Source organism: Pristiophorus japonicus, chromosome 3 (genome assembly GCF_044704955.1).
Source record: "Pristiophorus japonicus isolate sPriJap1 chromosome 3, sPriJap1.hap1, whole genome shotgun sequence".
NCBI lineage: Eukaryota > Metazoa > Chordata > Chondrichthyes > Pristiophoridae > Pristiophorus > Pristiophorus japonicus.
Genome location: NC_091979.1, coordinates 172,511,063 through 172,532,219, shown reverse-complemented (window position 1 = coordinate 172,532,219; position 21,157 = coordinate 172,511,063). Strand labels below are relative to the sequence as shown.

At 47.1% G+C, this 21,157-nt stretch overlaps 1 protein-coding gene across 1 annotated transcript in view; it reads left to right on the top strand.

Annotated features, from left to right (window-relative positions):
- vps8 (VPS8 subunit of CORVET complex) overlaps positions 1-21,157 on the top strand; it is a 961,193-nt gene that overhangs the window by 267,601 nt on the left and 672,435 nt on the right. Inside the window, exon 30 of the mRNA XM_070876055.1 lies at positions 9,405-9,487. Within this exon, the coding sequence (XP_070732156.1) occupies positions 9,405-9,487 (83 nt within the window). The remainder of the gene's footprint in view (positions 1-9,404; positions 9,488-21,157) is intronic.

Below are 21,157 nucleotides of genomic sequence, written 5' to 3'. Positions count from 1 at the left end.
AACACCAATGTATACCTTCCTCTAGTCTCATAAACAACCATTCACCACGACTCTGCTTCCTGTCAATTAGCCAATTTCGTATCCATGCTGTCACTGTCCCTTTTATTCCATGGGCTTCAACTTTGTTGGCAAGCCTATTATGTGGCCATGTATACCACGTCAACCGCATTGCCCTCATCAACCATCTCCATTACCTTTGTCAAAAAACTCAATCAAGTTGATTAAACACGATTGCTGTTCACAAATCCGTGCTGGCTTCCCTTAATTAATCCACATTTGTCCAAGTGACTGTTAATTTTGTCCCTGATTATTGTTTCTAAAAGCTTCCCCACTACCGAGGTAACTGACTGGCCTACAGTTGCTGGGTTTATCTTTGCACCCTTTTTTGAACAAGAGTGTAATATTTGCAAATCTCCAGTCCTCTACCACTACCCCCGTTTCTAAGGAGGAATGGAAGATTATGGCCAGTACGTCCATGATTTCTTCCTTCATTTCCTTCAGCGTCCTAGGATGCATTCCATCCGGTCCGGGTGACTTATCTACTTTAAGTACAGCCAATCTTTCTAGTATCTAGTCATGATCAATTCTTATCCTGTCCAGTACCTCCTCTACCACCTCCTTTACTATGTCTATGGCAGCATCTTCTTCCTTGGTGACGACAGATGCAAAGTATCATTTAGTACCTCAACCATACCCTCTGCCTCCGTGCATAGGTCTGCTTTTTGGTCTTTAATCGACCCCACCTCTCCCTACTACCCGTTTACTATTTATATGCCAATAGAAGACTTTTAGATTATCTTTTATGTTGGCTGCCATTCGATTATCATACCCTCTCTTTGCCCCTCTTATTTACTTTTTCACTTCTCCTCTGAACTTTCTATATTATATCAGGAACAACAGCAACTTGCATTTATATAGCGCCTTTAATATAGAAAAATGTCTCTAGATGCATCACTTGGGGCAGCATGTAGATGAGAAGGGGGCTAAGGATAGTTCCTTGGGGAACTTCAGAATTATACACTTAGAAATGTGTACTGTGTACCTTTTTGGAGAGAATTGAAAAGTCAGTAGAGCCTTGTATTGAAAATAAACAAAGCCAGAGAAGGCAGCCGATAAATAAAAGGTCAAATTAATGTTTCAAAGGAATAATCAGACAAACTAGGTGCCAAGCCAAAGGAGAAGATAACAAAAGAGGGTGTCCAAAAACTTGGCCAAACAGGTGGTTTAAGGAGACTCTTAATGGAGGAGAGGAAAGTGGGATGCCAGAAAGGTTTAAATAAGGAATCCAGAGCATGGCCTTGGTGGCTGAAAGCACAGATGGCCATGGTAGGGTAAAGGGGGTGATCTACAAGAGGCAGGCATTATGGAAAAGTTCTGGGGCAGTGGGGAGGGCTGGATGAGGTTGCAGAGATGGGAAAAGTGCGAGGTTATGAAGATTTTAAACTTGAGGATGAGAATTTTAAATTGGAGGCATTGAGGGACCGAGGTGAATGTATGTCAGGAAGGATAGAAGTGATGGGTGAGAGGGACTTGGTGCGGGATAGGATTGTGGCCAGCAGTTTTTGATGAGCTGAAGTTTAGAGTGTGAAGGTTGGGAGGCTGCCAGGAGAGCATTGAAAAATTTTGATACTGGATGTGAGAAAGGCATGGATGAGGCTTTCATCAGCAGATGGGCTTATGCAGGGGTGGAGGCAGGTGATGTTATGGAAGTGGAAGTAAATGATCTATATGAATGAGAGGATAAAAAGTTGGAAACTACTCAGGATGGAATAGTATGCCGACATTGCGAACAGTCTGTTCAATGTAAGACAGTGGCCGGGGAATGGCAAAGGACGTGACAAAATCGCTGACTTTGGTCTTCACTGTTTAGCTGGAAAAAATTGTGGCTCATCGAAGATTGGAAGACGGACCAGTATTCTTGACAACAAAGAGACAATGAAGGGTTAAGAAAGATGGTGGAGAGGTGGCATTGGGTGTCATCAGTGTACATATGGAAGTTGACCACTTGGGCTAGAAATTCGGGATTTAGCGATTTTGCCCATTTTGGGGTGATAATCGTGGCGGTATTTTTTTTTAGCGCCGGGGTAGAGCTATCGCTGGACATTTGCAAAATTTGCCAAGTGGTGACCAGCGATAGTGCTAAATTTGGCCTTGCACGAGTGAATTTATGCGCCAGAGCCGAAATTTGCAATCGAAGAGAAAATGGGCCTTCTGCGCATGCGCAAATTATTTTTTTCCCCGATTTTATTTTTTTCTCCAATTTTTTTTTTCTTCCCGCGATTCTGGTCAGCTGTCAGGGTGAGCCTGTGCGTGCGCAGTACATCCAGAGCTGAATCAGGATTTTTCACAGACCAAGCAGCCATGATGGAAGGGGACTCCAGCAGGCAGAGAGCCCAAAAGTTTAGTTATGAAGCAAACAAGGCCCTGATTGAGGCTATGAATAGAAGATGGGGGGAATTTAATAGGGGTGTTGGTAAACTTCTCCCATATGTGCAAAGGTGCCTGGACCAGCATGTCCGAGGAGGTTTCCTCAGTCAATAATATCAAGAGGGACCATCAACAATGTCGTAAAAAGTTCAATGACCATTGCAGGGTCGTCAGAGTAAGTAATATTTTTATTCATGCACTCGTTCATTACTTAAATTGTAAATCTGACACATGTTGGTATAGGTGGGCTTAGTGTTGCACCGGATTTGCCATGAATGATTGTTACACATGAGTAAGACTGCTTTTTGACATCTTAAAAGATGTTTCTGCACTTCGATGTCTTCCTCATGAATCATGTGCAACAACCAGGGCCATTAAATAGAGGATGTATAAGGGAGTGTATAAGGGATGGTTTTCTAGACCAATATGTCGAGGAACCAACGAGAGAGCAGGCCATCCTAGACTGGGTGATGTGTAATGAGAAAGGATTAATTAGCAATCATGTTGTGCGAGGCCCATTGGGGAAGAGTGACCATAACATGGTAGAATTCTTTATTAAGATGGAGAGTGACACAGTTAATTCAGAAACTAGGGTCCTGAACTTAAGGAAAGGTAATTTTGATGGTATGAGACGTGAATTGGCTAGGATATACTGGCAAATGATACTTAAAGGGTTGATGGTGGATAGGCAATGGCAGACATTTGAAGATCACATGGATGAACTACAGCAATTTTACATCCTCGTGTGGCGTAAAAATAAAAAAGGGAAGGTGGCTCAACCGTGGCTAACAAGGAAATTAGGGAAAGTGTTAAATCCAAGGAAGAGGCATATAAATTGGCCAGAAAAAGCAGCAAACCTGAGAACTAGGAGAAATTTAGAATTCAGCAGAGGAGGACAAAGGGTTTAATTCGGAGGGGGAAAATAGAGTATGAGAGTAAGCTTGCAGGGAACATAAAAACTGACTACAAAAGCTTCTATAGATATGTGAAGAGAAAAAGATTAGTGAAGACTAATGTAGGTCCCTTGCAGTCAGAATCAGGTGAATTCATAATAGGGAACAAGGAAATGGCAGACCAATTGAACAAATACTTTGGTTCTGTCTTCACTAAGGAAGACACAAATAACCCCCCGAAAATACTAGGGGACCGAGGGTCTAGCGAGAAGGGGGAACTGAGGGAAATCCTTATTAGTCAGGAAATGTTGTTAAGGAAATTGAAGGGACTGAAGGCTGATAAATCCCCAGGGCCTGATAGTCTGCATCCCAGAGTACTTAAGGAAGTGGCCCTAGAAATAGTAGATGCATTGTGGTCATTTTCCAACATTGCATGGACTCTGGATCAGTTCCTATGGATTGTAGGGTAGCTAATGTAACCCCACTTTTTTAAAAAAAGAAGGGAGAGAGAAAACAGGGAATTATAGAGTGGTTAGCCTGACATTGGTGGTGGGAAAAATGCTGGAGTCAATTATTAAAGATATAATAGCAGCGCATTTGGAAAGCAGTGACAGGATCGGTCCAAGTCAGAATGGATTTATGAAAGGGAAATCTTGCTTGATAAATCTTCTAGAGTTTTTTGAGGATGTAACTAATAGGGCCCAAGTTTCCACATGATTTGCGCCTGATTTTTAGGAGCAACTGGTGGAGAACGGACTATCTTAGAAATCGCAATTCTCCACATTTTTTTTTTCTGCAGTTCTAGTCAGGTAGAACAGTTCCACTTTGGAACAGAATTTTTTCTTCAAAAGGGGGCGTGTCCGGCCACTGACGCCTGATGTCAAAGTTTCCACAGTGAAAACGTACTCCAAACTAACTTAGAATGGAACAAGTGAAGATTTTTGTAGAACTGAGAAAACCTGTTCTACACATTAAAAAATCAGGCGCAGGTTACAAATTAGGCGTCCAGAACGAGGGGGGGGGGGGGGGGGGGAAGGAAAGTCATTAAATTCTATAATAAATCCTTATTTATACTTATACAAATAAATCCAACCTGAATAAACATTTATAAGCAAAGAAAAGATTAAATAAACCATCTTCCTACCTGTGTGAAAGTGCTTCAGCCAGGGAGAATTCTGCAGGCGTTCGTTCCCGCGGGGGGGGGGGTGCGGAGAAGAAAGCCGTTCGTTCCCGCCGGGGGGGGGGGGGGGGGGAGGAGAAAGCCGTTCGTTCCCGCGGGGGGGGGGGGGGGGGGGAGGCAGCCGTTTGTTCCCGACGGCGGGCGGGGAGGGGGACGGAAATGGCTGCCTCAATTTTCTGAGGCTTCCTGCAGCCTTCTCTGTGCTGATGGCAATGTGCTTTTATTAAAAAATGTTCAAAAATTAAACAGCTACAAAGAACTACAAAAATGGCCAAGTGCCAATGTTTCCTTCACACTGCGCGTACGCAAACGCTCCAACGCGCACGCGCACCGTTGCCGGCAGGAAAAAAACTAATTTAAATGGTACCCGCCCCCTCCCACTTACAAAATCGGCGCGAGTGTAGTTTCCGCCCTCCTGGGCGCCGCGCCGCGCCAAACAGACAAGGATCTCCAGAATCGCGCGTTTTTTTTCCGGCGCTGTTTTAGGCGTGAAAAACAGGCGCCCGTTTTTTATCATGTGGAAACTTGGGCTCATAGAGTGGATAAGGGAGAACCAGTAGATGTGGTGTACTTGGACTTTCAAAAGGCTTTTGACAAGGCTCCACACAAGAGATTAGGCACATGGTATTGGGGGTAATGTATTGATGTGGATAGAGAAATGGTTGGCAGACAGGAAGCAGAGTGGGAATAAACGGGTCCTTTTCAGAATGGCAGACAGTGACTAGTGGGGTGCCGCAGGGTTCAGTGCTGGGACCCCAACTATTTACAATATACATTCATGATTTAGACGAAGGAATTGAATGTAATATCTCCAAGTTTGCAGATGACACTAAGCTGGGCATTGCAAGCTGCGAGGAGGATGCTAAGAGGCTGCAGGGGAACTTGGACAGGTTAGGTGAATGGGCAAGTGCATGTCAGATGCAGTATAATGTGGATAAATGTGAGGTTATCCACTTTGGTGGCAAAGACAGGAAGGCAGATTATTATCTGAATGGTGACAGATTAGTAAAAGGGGAGGTGCAACGAGACCTGGGTGTCATGGTATATCAGTCATTGAAGGTAGGCATGCAGGTACAGCAGGCAGTAAAGAAAGCAAATGGCACATTGGCCTTCATAGCGAGGGGATTTGAGTATGAGCAGGGAGGTCTTGCTGAAATTGTACAGGGCCTTGGTGAGACCACACCTTGAGTATGTGTGCAGTTTTGGTCTCCTAATCTGAGGAAGGACGTGCTTGCTATTGAGGGAGTGCAGCGAAGGTTCACAAGACTGATTCCCGGGATGGCAGGACTGATAAAAGAGAAAAGACTGGATCGGCTTGGCTTATACTCACTGGAATTTAGAAGAACGGAGGGGATCTCATGGAAACGTATAAAATTCTGATGGGACTGGACAGGTTAGATGCAGGAAGAATGTTCCCGATGTTGGGAAAGTCTAGAACCAGGGGACACAATCTAAGGATAAGGGGTAAGCCATATAGGACCGAGATGAGGAGAAACTTTTTCACCCAGAGAGTTGTGAACCTGTGGAATTCTCTGCCACAGAAAGTTGTTGAGTCCAGTTCGTTGGATATATTCAAAAGGAAGTTGGATGTGGCCCTGAGGGCTAAAGGAATCAGGGGGTAATGAAGTGAAGGCTGGGGTGGGGTACTGAGGTTGAATGATCAGCCATGATCATGTTGAATGGTGGTGCAGGCTCGAAAGGCCAAATGGCCTGCACCTGCACTATTTTCTATGTTTCTATGACTGTATTAAATGCACACAGTATGATACAAGTGCTTTGATGGCTATCTGTGTGTGCCACAAGAGTGGAAGGGCCCTCTGGTAACCATTCCAATTGTAGGGAAAGTTGTCGCATAACCACTGGGAGCAGCGGCGTACAGGCGGTGGTCCACCCCAGACACCCTGGAGCAGCATGTGGCAGCTCTGAGCAGTGCCTCAGGGAGGTCAACTACCCGTGGGGGTGCTGATTCCCTGTTCGAAACTGAGGGTAAGTCATGCAAAATCCCTGGGCTGGGTTGGGGCAATGTGATGTCGTGTCTGTGGACTAGGGTTGGGGCAATGTGATGCAGTATCTGTGGGCTACATATAAGGGTCCTTCAAATGAGCCTGTGTTATGTGACCTTCCTCATGTCACCCTGTCCCCTCCCCTGCTGCTAAACACTCATCTGTTGTTTTCAATTTTCAGATGAGGCGCCAATGGAAGTCTCAACCTCAGCCCATTGTTAGGGGTTCAGGAGGCGGACCACGAAGACACTGAGGACGAAGAACCTCCTCGGGAGCAGGAAGCTCAGAAAGCTATTTGGAGGAGTTGGGTGGGGGGTGGGGGGGCAATGCAATTGGCACCTCTTTTAGCTGCAGCCAGTAGCTCTGACCAGGAAGACACATTCTCTGGCTTTGGCCAACCCGAGGCCCCGGGTCCAAGTGGTGGACAGCCACGCACTCCCAGGTCGAATGTTGAATCCTGTATGCCATCTCTCCGGAGGGTGAGTCGGCAAAGCCGATCTGCTGACAGACAAGTAGACACACACCTGGACATGGTGGGACTGTCCAGGGAGAGCATCCAGCTCAGCTGGAGGTTTTGGGTGCTTTTCCCGCAAGCATTGCGGCACTATCGGCGGACATGAGGGCGAGCATGTCGCAGATTGTCGTCGCTATCCATGCCCACGCCCAATTGATCGTCTCGACCTTTGGCACTGCAGTCCCCAGTGTCACAGAACCTCTGAGTGGCGAGGCTGAGCAAGATGTTCGCCACTCAGAAGCCGGGTCTTCAATACCCCGAGCTTCACCAGGGGATCCACACATGCCATTGCCTATCCCTCTTTTGGAGGAGGACTCTGGCCTCGTTGCTGCACGACGTGTTGGTACCAGCTTGGGTACGATCATGACACGACTGAGGAGAGGCCGCAGTTAAAAGACATTCGGTGCAGGTGTTGTTCTTTTGTTGTTGTTTCGTTGTTTTGTTTCTGTTCTGCTTTAAAAGTTTCCCAATTCTGTTAAGTTATTAAAAGTTCACAATAATGTTTAATACATTTTATTCCAGTTTCCAAATTACATTTACTATTTAATAAATCTTCTTCAAGTTACTGTATGTTAAATCAATTCTTTTGTTCACCTTAACCATTCCTGTGCCGAATAAGAAGGGGAATAGACAACATGGTGGGACAGGGTGGGCAGGCAAAGGTGAAACGTTGCGGTGGTCCTGCAGTTCCCAGTGACAAATCCTGTCGCCTCATGATGGCTAAGTTGTGTAGTATGCAGCACACCACAATGTACTCAGAGACTTGCTGAGGGGAGTATTGCAGGGAGCCTCCAGAGTGGTCCAGGCATCAGAAGTGCTGCTTGAGCACTCCAATTGTCTTTTTGACAATGTTGCGTGTGGCTATATGGCTGTCATTATAGCGATGCTCGGCTTGTGTCTGACGGTACTGGAGGGGGCTTTTTAGCCAGGTGATGAGGCTGTAACCTTTGTTCCCCAGCATCCAGCTCTGGCCTTGTGACTGATGCTCAAACAGGTATGAGACAGTGCTCTCACGCAGGATGAAAGCAGCATGGATGCTCCCTGGACATTGGGTATTTGCTGCCATGATGCGCTGAGTATGGTTGCAGATGATCTGTACGTTCAGTGAGTGGAATCCCTTTCGGTTTCGGTAAACCTCTGGATCCTCTAAAGGTGCTCGCAAGATGGTGTGCGTACAGTCAATGGCAGTCTGAAGCTTGGGGAAGCCAGCAATTTGTGCAAAACCCACAACCCACTCATTCTGTGCCTCCTTGGTCATTGGGAACTTTATACAGTCCATCCTGCGGGTGTACAGTGCAGTAGTCACCTGGCGAACGCAGCGATGTGTAGCATGTTGCGAGATGGAGTATATGTCCCCTGCTGATGCCTGAGAGGAGCCGGAGGTATAGAACCTTCACCTCAACGAGCAGTACAGTCCTGTTGGCGTTGATAGGCTGTAGTTCTGCCTTTATGAGCTGGCATATCTCTGACCACCTCTTTTCAGAAGCGCAGCCTTTGAATGCGCTGTGCCTCAGACAGCTGCAGGTATGAGCGATGTTCCCTGTAAACTCATGGCCTCTTCACCATACGTCTGCAAGCTCTTCGATTATGCTCAAAATGCTCTTGAATAATCTTTCTTCCAGCTCGGTGCTGCATAGAAAAAGCAGCCAGGAATAATAGCAGAGATATTATAGCCCCCATTCTTTCAAATGTCCTTAAGTATCCTTAAAAACGAACTATGCACTCACATGAAGCTCACTGTGAAAAACGCAGCCTTACCTCCAAATACTTTTATGCAATGAACTTCTGCTTCATTTTTCAAGAGTGCTCCCTGGATCCGACCTGGTAAGAGTTGATTTTTTGAACCTGTTTTTGGGCTGGCAATAAAAATGACGGGATCGGCGAATTACCCGCCCTGGCGATAGTGCAGCATTAACTTGAGGTCATAAAAGCGGCTTTAAAAAAAACCCAGTCTGGTGATGATTTTTAGCGCTGGAACAAAACCGCTGCCGAATTTTCCGCCCGGTTGCTAAATTTTGCGCGACTCATTTAGCACCAAAAAAAATTACTTTTTCAGCTTCAGCTTCGTCATGGTGCTAAACGGGCGCAAACCTGCCGAATTTCAAGGTCCATGTCTTCGGACAAAGTCGACAAGGGCAGCGTGTAGATGAGGGAGAAGAGATGGCCATGGATAGATCCTTGGGGAACTCCAGAGTTATACACTTAAAACAAGTGCAGTATACCTGTGGAGAGATTGAACAGTCAATACAAAACCTTGTATTGAAAATATCCAAAGCCAGAGAAGGCAGATGATCAATAAAGGAACATATTAATGTTTCAAAGATATAGCCTGAAGTGCTATTATTTATTTCACTAATAAAAGCTTTTCTGTTTTGGTTCCTTTGTAGGTCCTTCTGGAGCTGCTTCAGGCTGGGGGAATTGTACAGTTTGATGAGAACAGATTGATCACTATGGCTGAGAAAGCTGCATTGTGAGTTATGTTGAAATAGTTCAACTCAATTATAGATCTGTTTCTTAAACGAAAAAAGTTTTAAAGGTTTATTTTATGGCTGTGATTGATATTTTCACTGCTAATGAATTTGATATTTTTACTGATTTGAAAATCAAAAGATAAATTGCATTTTCAGTAGTTCTTTAGAATACTGAATAAACAGGACATCTCCCCAGAGAATACCAATTTACTTTTTGATCGTTGAGAAAAACTGCCATTACTCATTCATACCTGCAACGCTTTTGAGTTATGAGTCTTTTAGACTTTTGAACGAAGTGCTGTATCTTGCTGGCTTGACTGAGATGTCACTTATGCCCCCTTTGGGGCAGTGTTAAATTAGTAGGTACATTTTTCAATTTAATTTATGACTAATCGTAAGTACCAGTTGTTATATATGTAAACTTGTATTTACTCTGTACAGCCACCAGAGGTTTCATCCTCTGGAGTCACGAGGGATCCCATAATCCCTTGGGAGCACAGGTATTTAAGGAGGCCTCACAGGTTGAAGAGGCACTCTGGAGACCTGCAATAAAAGACTAAGGTCACACTTTACTTTGAGCTCACAGTGTTCAGCCTGATTCTTTCTCCATACATAACAACTGGCGACGAGATACAGATAGCGAACCCAAAGATGCAGAGAACAGTGGGCATCCAGGAGACATTCTCGGAGGGAGATGATTGGGAAACTTTTGTGGAGCGACTCGACCAATACTTCTTGGTCAACGAGCTCGATGGGGAAGAGAGCTCTGCCAAACGAAGGCCGATCCTCCTCACCGTCTGTGGGGCACCAACGTATGGCCTCATGAAGAATCTGCTCACTCCAGCGAAACCCACGGAGAAATCGTGCGATGATTTGTGCACACTGGTCCGAGAGCATTTGAACTGGAAGGAAAGCGTTCTGATAGCGAGGTACCAGTTCTACACCTACAAAAGGTCTGAAGGCCAGGAAGTGGCGAGTTATGTCGCCGAGCTAAGACACCTTTCAGGACATTGCGAATTTGAAGGACATTTGGAGCACATGCTCAGGGACTTTTTCGTACTTGGCATTGGCCATGAAACCACACTTCGCAAACTTTTGACTGTGGAGACCCCAACCTTGAGTAAGGCCATAGCGATAGCCCAGGCATTCATTGCCACCAGTGACAATACTAAGCAAATTCTCAGCACACAAGTGCTGCTGCAAGTACTGTGAACAAAGTGATGTTTTCGAATTGCAACGTACAGGGCAGGTCACACCTACCTGCAGCTGCACGTCCACAGATGTCTGAGTCCATCATCAAGGGTGATGAATGCAAAGCCATTAACACCTTGTTGGCGCTGCGGGGGTGATCATCGTTTCCATTCATGCCGATTCAAAGAGTACTTTGCAAGGACTGTGGAAGAATGGGACAACTCCAACGAGTGTGCAGGCGAGCTGCAAATCCTGTTAAACCTGCAAACCACCATGTTGCAGAGGAGCACAGCTCCACGGAGGATCCCGACGAACCAGAGCCTCAGACCGAGGAGGCAGAGGTACATGGGGTGCACACATTCACCACGAATTGTCCCCCGATAATGCTGAATGTTGAACTAAATGGACTCCTGGTGTCAATGGAGCTGGACATGGCGTGAGCCAGTCCATCATGGGAAAAAGACTTTTGAAAGATTGTTGTGCAACAAGGCCTCAAGGCCAGTCTTAACTCCAGTTCGTACGAGACTAAGAACTTACACAAAAGAACTGATTGCCGGAATCGGCAGTGTTACCGTAAAAGTCTCCTATGATGGAGCGGTGCACAAGCTACCACTCTAGGTGGTATCGGGCGATGGTCCCACGCTGCTCGGCAGGAGATGGCTGGGAAACATATGCTGGAACTGGGATGACATCCGAGCGCTATCACCTGCTGACGACACTTCGCGTGCCCAGGTCTTAAACAAATTTCCTTCGCTGTTCAAACCAGGCATCGGGAAATTCCAAGGAGCAAAAGTGCAGATCCACCTAATTCTGGGGGCGCGACCCATTCATCACAAGGCGAGAGCAGTACCGTGCATGATGAGAGAAAGGGTAGAGATCGAGCTAGACCGGCTGCAACGAGAGGGCATCATTTCACCGATCGAGTTCAATAACTGGGCCAGCCCGATCGTTCCAGTCCTCAAGGGAGACGGCACTGTCAGAATCTGTGGCGATTAGAAAGTAACTATCAATTGTTTATCCCTGCAAGACCAATACCCACTACCAAAGGCCAACGACCATTTTGCAACGCTGACTGGAGGAAAGACGTTCACGAAGCAGGATTTGACTTCGACCTACATGACGCAGGACCCGGAGGAATCATCGAAGGGCCTCATCTGCATCAACACGCACAAAGGTCTTTTCATTTATAACGGGTGCCCGTTTGGAATTCGATCGGCGGCGATATTCCAGCGAAACATGGAAAGCTTACTGAAGTCGGTCCCGCGCACCGTGGTTTTCCAGGACAACATCTTGGTCACAGGTCGGGACACAGTCGAGCATCTGCAGAACCTGAAGGAGGTTCTGAGTCGACTCAACCGAGTGGGGCTCATGGTTAAAATGCTTGAAGTGCGTTTTCCTGGTGCCTGAAGTGGAGTTCTTGGGGAGGAGGATCGCGGCGGACGGCATCAGGCCCACCAATTCGAAGACAGATGCAATCGAGAATGCACCGAGGCCACAGAATGTGACGGAGCTGCGGTCGTTTCTGGGACTCCTGAACTACTTTGGTAACTTCTTACCGGGTCTCAGCACACTGTTAGAAACACTGCATGTCTTACCACGAAAAGCTGACGAATGAGTTTGGGGCAAAAGCCAATAGAATGCCTTTGTATAAGCGAGAAAATTGTTATGCTCAAACAAATTGCTTGTGTTGTATGATCCATGTAAGCGTTTGGTACTAACATGCGATGAGTCGTCAGAAAGCAGTGAGTGTGTATTGCAACAAACTAAAGATTTCGCGAAACTGCAACCGGTTGCTTATGCATCCAGGAGTCTGTCTAAGGCTGAGAGAGCCTACAGCATGATTGAGAAAGAAGCGTTAGCGTGTGTCGATGGGGTGAAGAAAATGCATCAATACCTGTTTGGGCTAAAATTCAAACTGGAAACTGACCATAGCCATAAGAACACAAGAACATAAGAATTAGGAACAGGAGTAGGCCATCTAGCCCCTCGAGCCTGCTCCGCCATTCAACAAGATCATGGCTGATCTGGCCGTGGACTCAGCTCCACTTACCCGCCCGCTCCCCGTAACCCTTAATTCCCTTATTGGTTCAAAATCTATCTATCTGTGATTTGAATACATTCAATGAGCTAGCCTCAACTGCCTCCCTGGGCAGAGAATTCCACAGATTCACAACCCTCTGGGAGAAGAAATTCCTTCTCAGCTCGGTTTTAAATTGGCTCCCCCGTATTTTAAGGCTGTGCCCCTGAGTTCTAGTCTCCCCGACCAGTGGAAACAACCTCTCTGCCTCTATCTTGTCTATCCCTTTCATGATTTTAAATGTTTCTATAAGATCACCCCTCATCCTTCTGAACTCCAACGAGTAAAGACCCAGTCTACTCAATCTATCATCATAAGGTAACCCCCTCATCTCCAGAATCAGCCCAGTGAATCGTCTCTGTACCCCCTCCAAAGCTAGTATATCCTTCCTTAAGTGAGGTGACCAAAACTGCACGCAGTACTCCAGGTGCGGCCTCACCAATACCCTGTACAGTTGCAGCAGGACCTCCCTGCTTTTGTACTCCATCCCTCTCGCAATGAAGGCCAACATTCCATTCACCTTCCTGATTACCTGCTGCACCTGCAAACTAACTTTTTGGGATTCATGCACAAGGAGCAGTGTTTCTGTAGTGTAGTGATTATCACGTTCGCCTAACACGCAAAAAGTGCACGGTTCGAAACTGGGTTGAAACGTCTTCGTGCTCCTCGCGGTAGAGGATCCCGCTGACCTGCAGAGGATGCGTGAGTGCCAGGAGATTTACTCGGCCGCGTCCTCCGCCAGGATCAACTGGGAGAAATGTTCCGGACTCCTGGTGGGTCAGTGGCGGGTGGACTCCCTGCCGGAGGAGCTCAGGCCTTTTGCCTGGAGCACGACCCATCTCCTCTATCTGGGAGTCTACCTTAGCCCCGACGAGGGAGCCTGGCCGGCGAACTGGCAGGAGCTGGAGGCCAAGGTCGCCGCTCGCCTAGGGCGCTGGACAGGACTGCTCCGAGTGCTGTCCTACAGGGGTCGAGCGCTCGTCATAAACCAGCTGGTGGCCGCAATGCTGTGGTACCGGCTGGTCACTTTGACCCCTCCCCCTGCCTTTGTTGCCAAGATACAGAAGAAGCTGGTGGACTTCTTCTGGAACAACAGGAAGCACTGGGTCTCTGCCGCGGTCTTGAGTCTCCCGCTTGAGGAGGGCGGTCAGTCGTTGGTGTGCGTCAGCGCCCAGCTCGCGACTTTATGTCTTCAGACCCTGCAGAGATACCTTTACGTCGAGCCCCCTCCTGGGTGGTGTGCTCTGGCGAGGTATTTCTTCCGCCAGCAGCGCGACCTCAATTATGACACGCAGCTCCTGTTTGTGAACTTGGGGGGTGCCAGGACCGCCCTCCGGGAGCTGCCTGTCTTTTACAGGGAACTCATCAGGGTCTGGAACAAAGTCTCCACCAAGCGCAGCTCTCCGCCGGCTGGAGTGGCGGCCGTCCTGCAGGAACCGCTGCTCGGGAATCCGTACCTCCACGGCCGAGGTTTTATGTGGCGGTCGGAAGAGAGGGCTGTGGCTGGTGAGGTGACCAGGGTCAGGGACCTGCTCGATGGCGGAGGAGCGGGCTGGATGGCGCCAGACACGCTGGCGCGGCGCCTAAATTCTGCCAACGTCCACCACGCGGCCGATGCCATCGAGTCGCTAAAAACAGCTCTGGGCCCTGACTCCGTTAGGTGCATCGAGGAGGCTCAAGCACGTGGGGAGATCCCGTCCGAACTGACCCCCGTCCGGACGGAATTCCTCATCGGCGCCAAACCCCGGAACCTCCCTCGGGGGCCGGCGCCTCACAACTTGAGCCGCCTCGGGGAAATCCCCTCCGTGCCTTTCAGTTCCGCGCGGAGGGGTTTCCTGTACGGGCTGCTCCTGCACACCCTCAACTTTGCCATCCTCGCCGGCCGTCCGGACACGCCATGGCGTACCATCTTGCCGTCCGGAGGAGGCGGGGGTCCCCGATGGAGGGCACTCTACGCAGGGGTCCTCCCACTATTCATCGGGGACTTGGCCTGGAGGGTGGTGCACGGAGCAGTGCCGTGCAACAAATTTTTAAGCCGGTTCACGGACTCCCAGGCCGCCTGCAATTTCTGCGGTCTGGAAGAGTCCGTGTTCCATGTTTTTATGGAATGCACAAGGTTGCAACCCCTGTTTTATTATTTGAAGGGGCTGCTCCTGAAATTCTGGCTGCACTTCAGTCCCACTCTCCTGATCTTTGGGCACCCTGTGCGGAGGGGAGCGGGTAGGTCCGAAGGCCTCCTCGTAGGACTGCTCCTGGGCACGGCCAAGGGTGCCATCAGCCGGTCCAGGCAGCGGGCGGTCGAGGGGGTCGTTCAACCTGACTGCCTGCCTCTCTTCCGCTCTTGCATCCGGTCCAGGGTGTCCTTGGAGATGGAGCACGCGGTGTCCACCGGTACGCTCGCGGCCTTCCGCGAGAGGTGGGCACCGGAGGGACTGGAGTGCATCATCACGCCCGGCAACCAAATTTTAATTTGATTTTACGTTTTTAAGTTTAATTTGTTTTAATTGCCGGTGCTTTTAGTGTCCCCCTTCCCTTTTATAGGGGGCACTGGGGAAAATTGTGATTTTAGTGCCCAAAAAAAAAGAAAAGAAAAACACAAAAAAAAAGGGGGGAAAAAAAAGGGCCTTGTAAATGTCTGGAGTGTCACCCAGGTCGGGTGGCACCGTTTAATGTTTTATGTTTTTGCAGGTGAACTCCAAAAAGAGTTTCATGCACAAGGACCCCCAGGTCCCTCTGCACCGCAGCATGTTGTAATTTCTCCCCATTCAAATAATAATCCCTTTTACTGTTTTTTTTCCCAAGGTGGATGACCTCACATTTTCTGACATTGTATTCTATCTGCCAAACCTTAGCCCATTCGCTTAACCTATCTAAATCTCTTTGCAGCCTCTCTGTGTCCTCTACACATCCCGCTTTCCCACTAATCTTTGTGTCATCTGCAAATTTTGTTACACTACACTCTGTCCCCTCTTCCAGGTCATCTATGTATATTGTAAACAGTTGTGGTCCCAGCACCGATCCCTGTGGCACACCACTAACCACCGATTTCCAACCCGAAAAGGACCCATTTATCCCGACTCTCTGCTTTCTATTCGCCAGCCAATTCTCTATCCATGCTAATACATTTCCTCTGACTCCGCGTACCTTTATCTTCTGCAGTAACCTTTTGTGTGGCACCTTATCGAATGCCTTTTTGGAAATCTAAATACACCACATCCATCGGTACACCTCTATCCACCATGCTCGTTATATCCTCAAAGAACTCCAGTAAATTAGTTAAACATGATTTCACCTTCATGAATCCATGTTGCGTCTGCTTGATTGCACTATTCCTATCTAGATGTCCCGCTATTTCTTCCTTAATGATAGCTTCAAGCATTTTCCCCACTACAGATGTTAAACTAACCGGCTGATAGTTAGCTGCCTTTTGTCTGCCCCCTTTTTTAAACAGAGACGTTATATTAACTGCATTCCAATCCGCTGGTACCTCCCCAGAGTCCAGAGAATTTTGGTAGATTATAACGAATGCATCTGCTATAACTTCCGCCATCTCTTTTAATACCCTGGGATGCATTTCATCAGGACCAGGGGACTTGTCTACCTTGAGTCCCATTAGCCTGTCCAGCACTACCCCCCTAGTAATAGTGATTGTCTCAAGGTCCTCCCTTCCCACATTCCCGTGACCAGCAATTTTTGGCACGGTTTTTGTATCTTCCACTGTGAAGACCAAAGCAAAATAATTGTTTCAGGTCTCAGCCATTTCCACATTTCTCATTATTAAATTCCCCTTCTCATTTTCTAAGGGACCAACATTTACTTTAGTCACTCTTTTCCGTTTTATATATCTGTAAAAGCTTTTACTATCTTTTTATGTTTTGCGCAAGTTTACTTTCATAATCTATCTTTCCTTTCTTTATTGCTTTCTTAGTCATTCTTTGCTGTCGTTTAAAATTTCCCCAATCTTCTAGTTTCCCACTAACCTTGGCCACCTTATACGCATGGGTTTTTAATTTGATATTCTCCTTTATTTCCTTGGTTATCCACGGCTGGTTATCCCTTCTCTTACCGCCCTTTTTCACTGGAATATATTTTTGTTGAGCATTATGAAAGAGCTCCTTAAAAGTCCTCCACTGTTCCTCAATTGTGCCACCGTTTAGTCTGTGTTTCCAGTCTACTTTAGCCAACTCTGCCCTCATCCCTTTGTTCAAGCATAGTACGTTCGTTTGAGACACTACTTTCTCACCCTCAATCTGTATTACAAATTCAACCATACTGTGATCACTCATCACTAGGAGATTGTTTATTATTCCTGTCTCATTACACAGGACAAGATCTAAGATAGCTTGCTCCCTTGTAGGTTCTGTAACATACTGTTCTAAGAAACAATCCCGTGTGCATTCTATGAATTCCTCCTCAAGGCAACCCCGTGCGATATGATTTGACCAATCGATATGTAGGTTAAAATCCCCGATGATTACTGCCGTTCCTTTTTCACATGCCTCCATTATTCCCTTGATTATTGCCCGCCCCACCGTGAAGTTATTATTTGGGGGCCTATAAACTATGCCCACCTGTGACTTTTTCCCCTTACTATTTCTAACCTCCACCCACAATGATTCAACATTTTGTTTATTAGAGCCAATATCGTCTCTCACAACTGCCCTGATATCATCCTTTATGAACAGAGCTACCCCATCTCCTTTCCCTTCTTGTCTATCTTTCCGAATTGTCAGATACCCCTGTATGTTTTAATTCCCAGTCTTGGCCACCCTGCAACCATGTGGCCCAGCGGAGGCCATCAAAGGGCCTGCAAAGTTTGCAGTGGCCCTTCCCTTTAATGGAATGGGAGGGGCGTTGAAACGCAACAGTGCTACGTGCGGAGGCCACGTGGCACTGCCGATCCCACCCACGTAGCGTCCCGGACACCGCTCCAATGGGAAGTGGAGCGCGCGACATTGCGCTCCATTTCCTGCGAGGGGCAGTAACCCAAATTTCACGGCATAGTCCTGTATAACCTTTGGCCCGACCACATAATCACTTATTCGACCAGCAATTTTTGTCCTCGGGAGTCACATGGTCGATATTTACAGCCTTAGTGCTTTAAAAAAATTTTCAGGATCACTGGAATATCGCCCATTTTAAAAACCGCTAATTCGCCTTTTTAATTTGGGCGCTAGCCTTAGTGATGTGAAATGGGCTTAGCGATGTATTTAGTTGTGCAAGGCTGTCACCCATAGCAACGGCCGTTCTGCACATGCGCGTTTTTTTTTTCATGGTCATGCGAAGAACTTTTCCCACGGGGGTTGACAGAGAGAACAGGGAACCTGGTCCCCATCAATAACACAATGAACCTTTCTTTTCTTCTCGTCCCTCTTAGAATTTATTTTATAAACATCAGCCAATTGAGGTGAACTCCTCATGGGATAACATACCCTCGTTCTGCTTCTACTTGTACTGTGGACCAGAGGGGGGAAACAATCCATGATTAATATTAACTCTGACATTACAGCAATGTACTTGTTTGTAACTTTTCTCATTTTATTTTAACTTGCTTCAAAGGAATTGGTGCCTGCTCCTGATTGCTAGGTGATGCAACATGCAGCACACCACAATGAACTCAGCGACCTGCTCTGGGTGGTATTGTAAGTTGCCTGCTGAGTGGTCCAGGCATCTGAAGCGCTGCTTCAGAACTCCAATTGCCTTTTCGACGATATTGTGTGTGGCTATATGGCTTTCATTGTAGCGCTTTACGGCTTCTGAGCTGCACATTTAGGGAGTGGAATCCCTTTCGGTTCCGAAACACCTCTGCATCCTGTAAAGGCGCTCGCAGGGCGATATGCATACAGTCAATTGCTCCCTGCACCTTGGGAAACTTTGCTATTCTTAAGAACCCCAAAGCCCCCTCAGTCTGTACCTCACTGGTCATAGAGATGTTTATAAAGTCCAGCCTGTGTGCGTAAAGGGCTTCAGTCACCTGTCGAATGCAGCAATGTGTGGCGTGCCGAGAGATGCTGCAAATGTCGCCAGCTGAGGCCTGAAAGGAGCCCGATGTGTGAAAGGAAATTGCCGCAGTAACCTTAACCTCAACGGGCAGTGCAGTCCTGATAGTGCTGGTAGGCTGCAGATCTCCCTTAATTAGCTGGCATATCTCACTGATCTTTCGGAAGCGTAGCCGTCTAATGCACGTGTTATCAGACAAGTTAAGGTATGATCGCTTATCCCTGTAAATGTGTTGGGTGTAAGGTCTCCTCCTCTTCAGCAGTCTGCCACCTCTTTGGGGATATAATGCTCTTCAATATACCTTCTCGCATCTCTATTTTGGGGCATGTGATTAGTGATCAATACTGGTTGAGAAATTACAGGCCCCATCACTTTCAATCGCTATAAATGTCCTTAATTTGTCCTCAACAAATACAAATGTGATTAGATGATTGGCAAGAGTCAAAAAGGACCTTAAAATCACTCACAAATTGATTCTCCTGACAAGCACTTGAAGCAGCCTTTTACTACAGATCCTCCCTGTAGTGCCAAGTGACAGGTGATTGCAGCTTTTCTTCAGCATCTTTTTGGGCCAACGATCATTTGGGCGAATTGTGGGCAAAATGCCGAAAGCAGCGTTCGGCGATAAATTGGGCCATAATTGGGTGCAAGTTTGCATTCTAAATACTATTCTTGGCCTTGCACGAGGATGACGTCATTTAAAAAAAAAAATAGGCCTGGTGATGCAGCTCATTCATGTATGCCGAAAGTTGGGCTGGCGATGAATGGGCTATAATTGGGTGCTTGTTTCTACTTTTCAGCAAATATGGGTGGATAGCCTGCATCTCAGTGCTTATATGGGCGCTAAATGGGTGATGATGTGCCAAAAGTCTAGCCCTTGGTTTCCATATTTAAGAAAGGATATACTTGCTTTGGAGGCAGTTCAGAGTAGGTTCACAAGGTTGATTCTGGAGATGAGGGGGTGAGAAACATAGAAACGTAGAAAATAGGTGCAGGAGTAGGCCATTCGGCCCATTCGAGCCTGCACCACCATTCAATAAGATCATGGCTGATCATTCCCTGAGTACCCCTTTCCTGCTTTCTCTCCATACCCCTTGATCCCCTTAGGTGTAAGGGCCATATTTAACTCCCTCTTGAATATATCCAATGGACTGGCATCAACAACTCTCTGTGGCAGGGAATTCCAGAGGTTAACAGCTCTCTGAATGAAGAAGTTTCTCCTCATCTCAGTCCTAAATGGCCTACCCCTTATCCTAAGATTGTGTCCCCTGGTTCTGGACTTCCCCAACATCGGGAACATTCTACCCGCATCTAACCTGTCCCGTCCCGTCAGAATCTTATATGTTTCTATGAGATCCCCTCTCATCTTTCTAAACTCCAATGTGTAAAGGCCCAGTTGATCCAGTCCTGCCATCCCGGGAATCAGTCTGGTGAACCTTCGCTGCACTCCCTCAATAGCAAGAACGTCCTTCCTCAGATTCAGAGACCAAAACTGAACACAATATTCCAGGTGAGGCCTCACCAAGGCCCTGTACCACTGCAGTAAGACCTCCCTGCTCCTATACTCAAATCCCCTAGCTATGAAGGCCAACATACCATTTGCCGCCTTCACCGCCTGCTGTACCTGTATGCCAACTTTCAAAGACTGATGAACCATGACACCCAGGTCTCGTTGAGCCTCCCTTTTCCTGATCTGCCGCCATTCAGATAATAATCTGTCTTCGCGTTTTTGCTCCCAAAGTGGAGAACCTCACATTTATCCACATTATACTGCATCTGCCATGCATTTGCTCACTCACCTAACCTGTCCAAGTCACCCTGCAGCCTCTTAGCATCCCCCTCACAGCTCACACTGTCAACAAGTTTAGTGTCATCTGCAAATTTGGAGATATTACACTCAATTCCTTCATCCAAATCATTGATGTATATTGTAAAGAGCTGGGGTCCCAGCACTGAGCCCTGCAGCACTTCACTAGTCGCTGCTGCCATTCTGAAAAGGATTTGTTTATCCCGACTCTCTGCTTCCTGTCTGCTAACCAGTTCTCCAGCCACGTCAGTATATTATCCCCAATACCATGTGCTTTGATTTTGCACACCAATCTCTTGTGTGGGACCTTGTCAAAAGCCTTTTGAAAGTCCAAATACACCACATCCGCTGGTTCTCCCTTGTCCACTCTACTAGTTCCATCCTCAAAAAATTCCAGAAGATTTGTCAAGCATGACTTCCCCTTCATAAATCCATGCTGACTTGGACTGATCCTGTCACTGCTTCCCAATGCGCTGCTATTTCACCCTTAATAATTGATTCCAACATTTTCCCCACTACTGATGTCAGGCTAACCAGTCTATAATTACCCGTTTTCTCTCTCCCTTTTGAAAAAGTGGTGTTACATTAGCTATC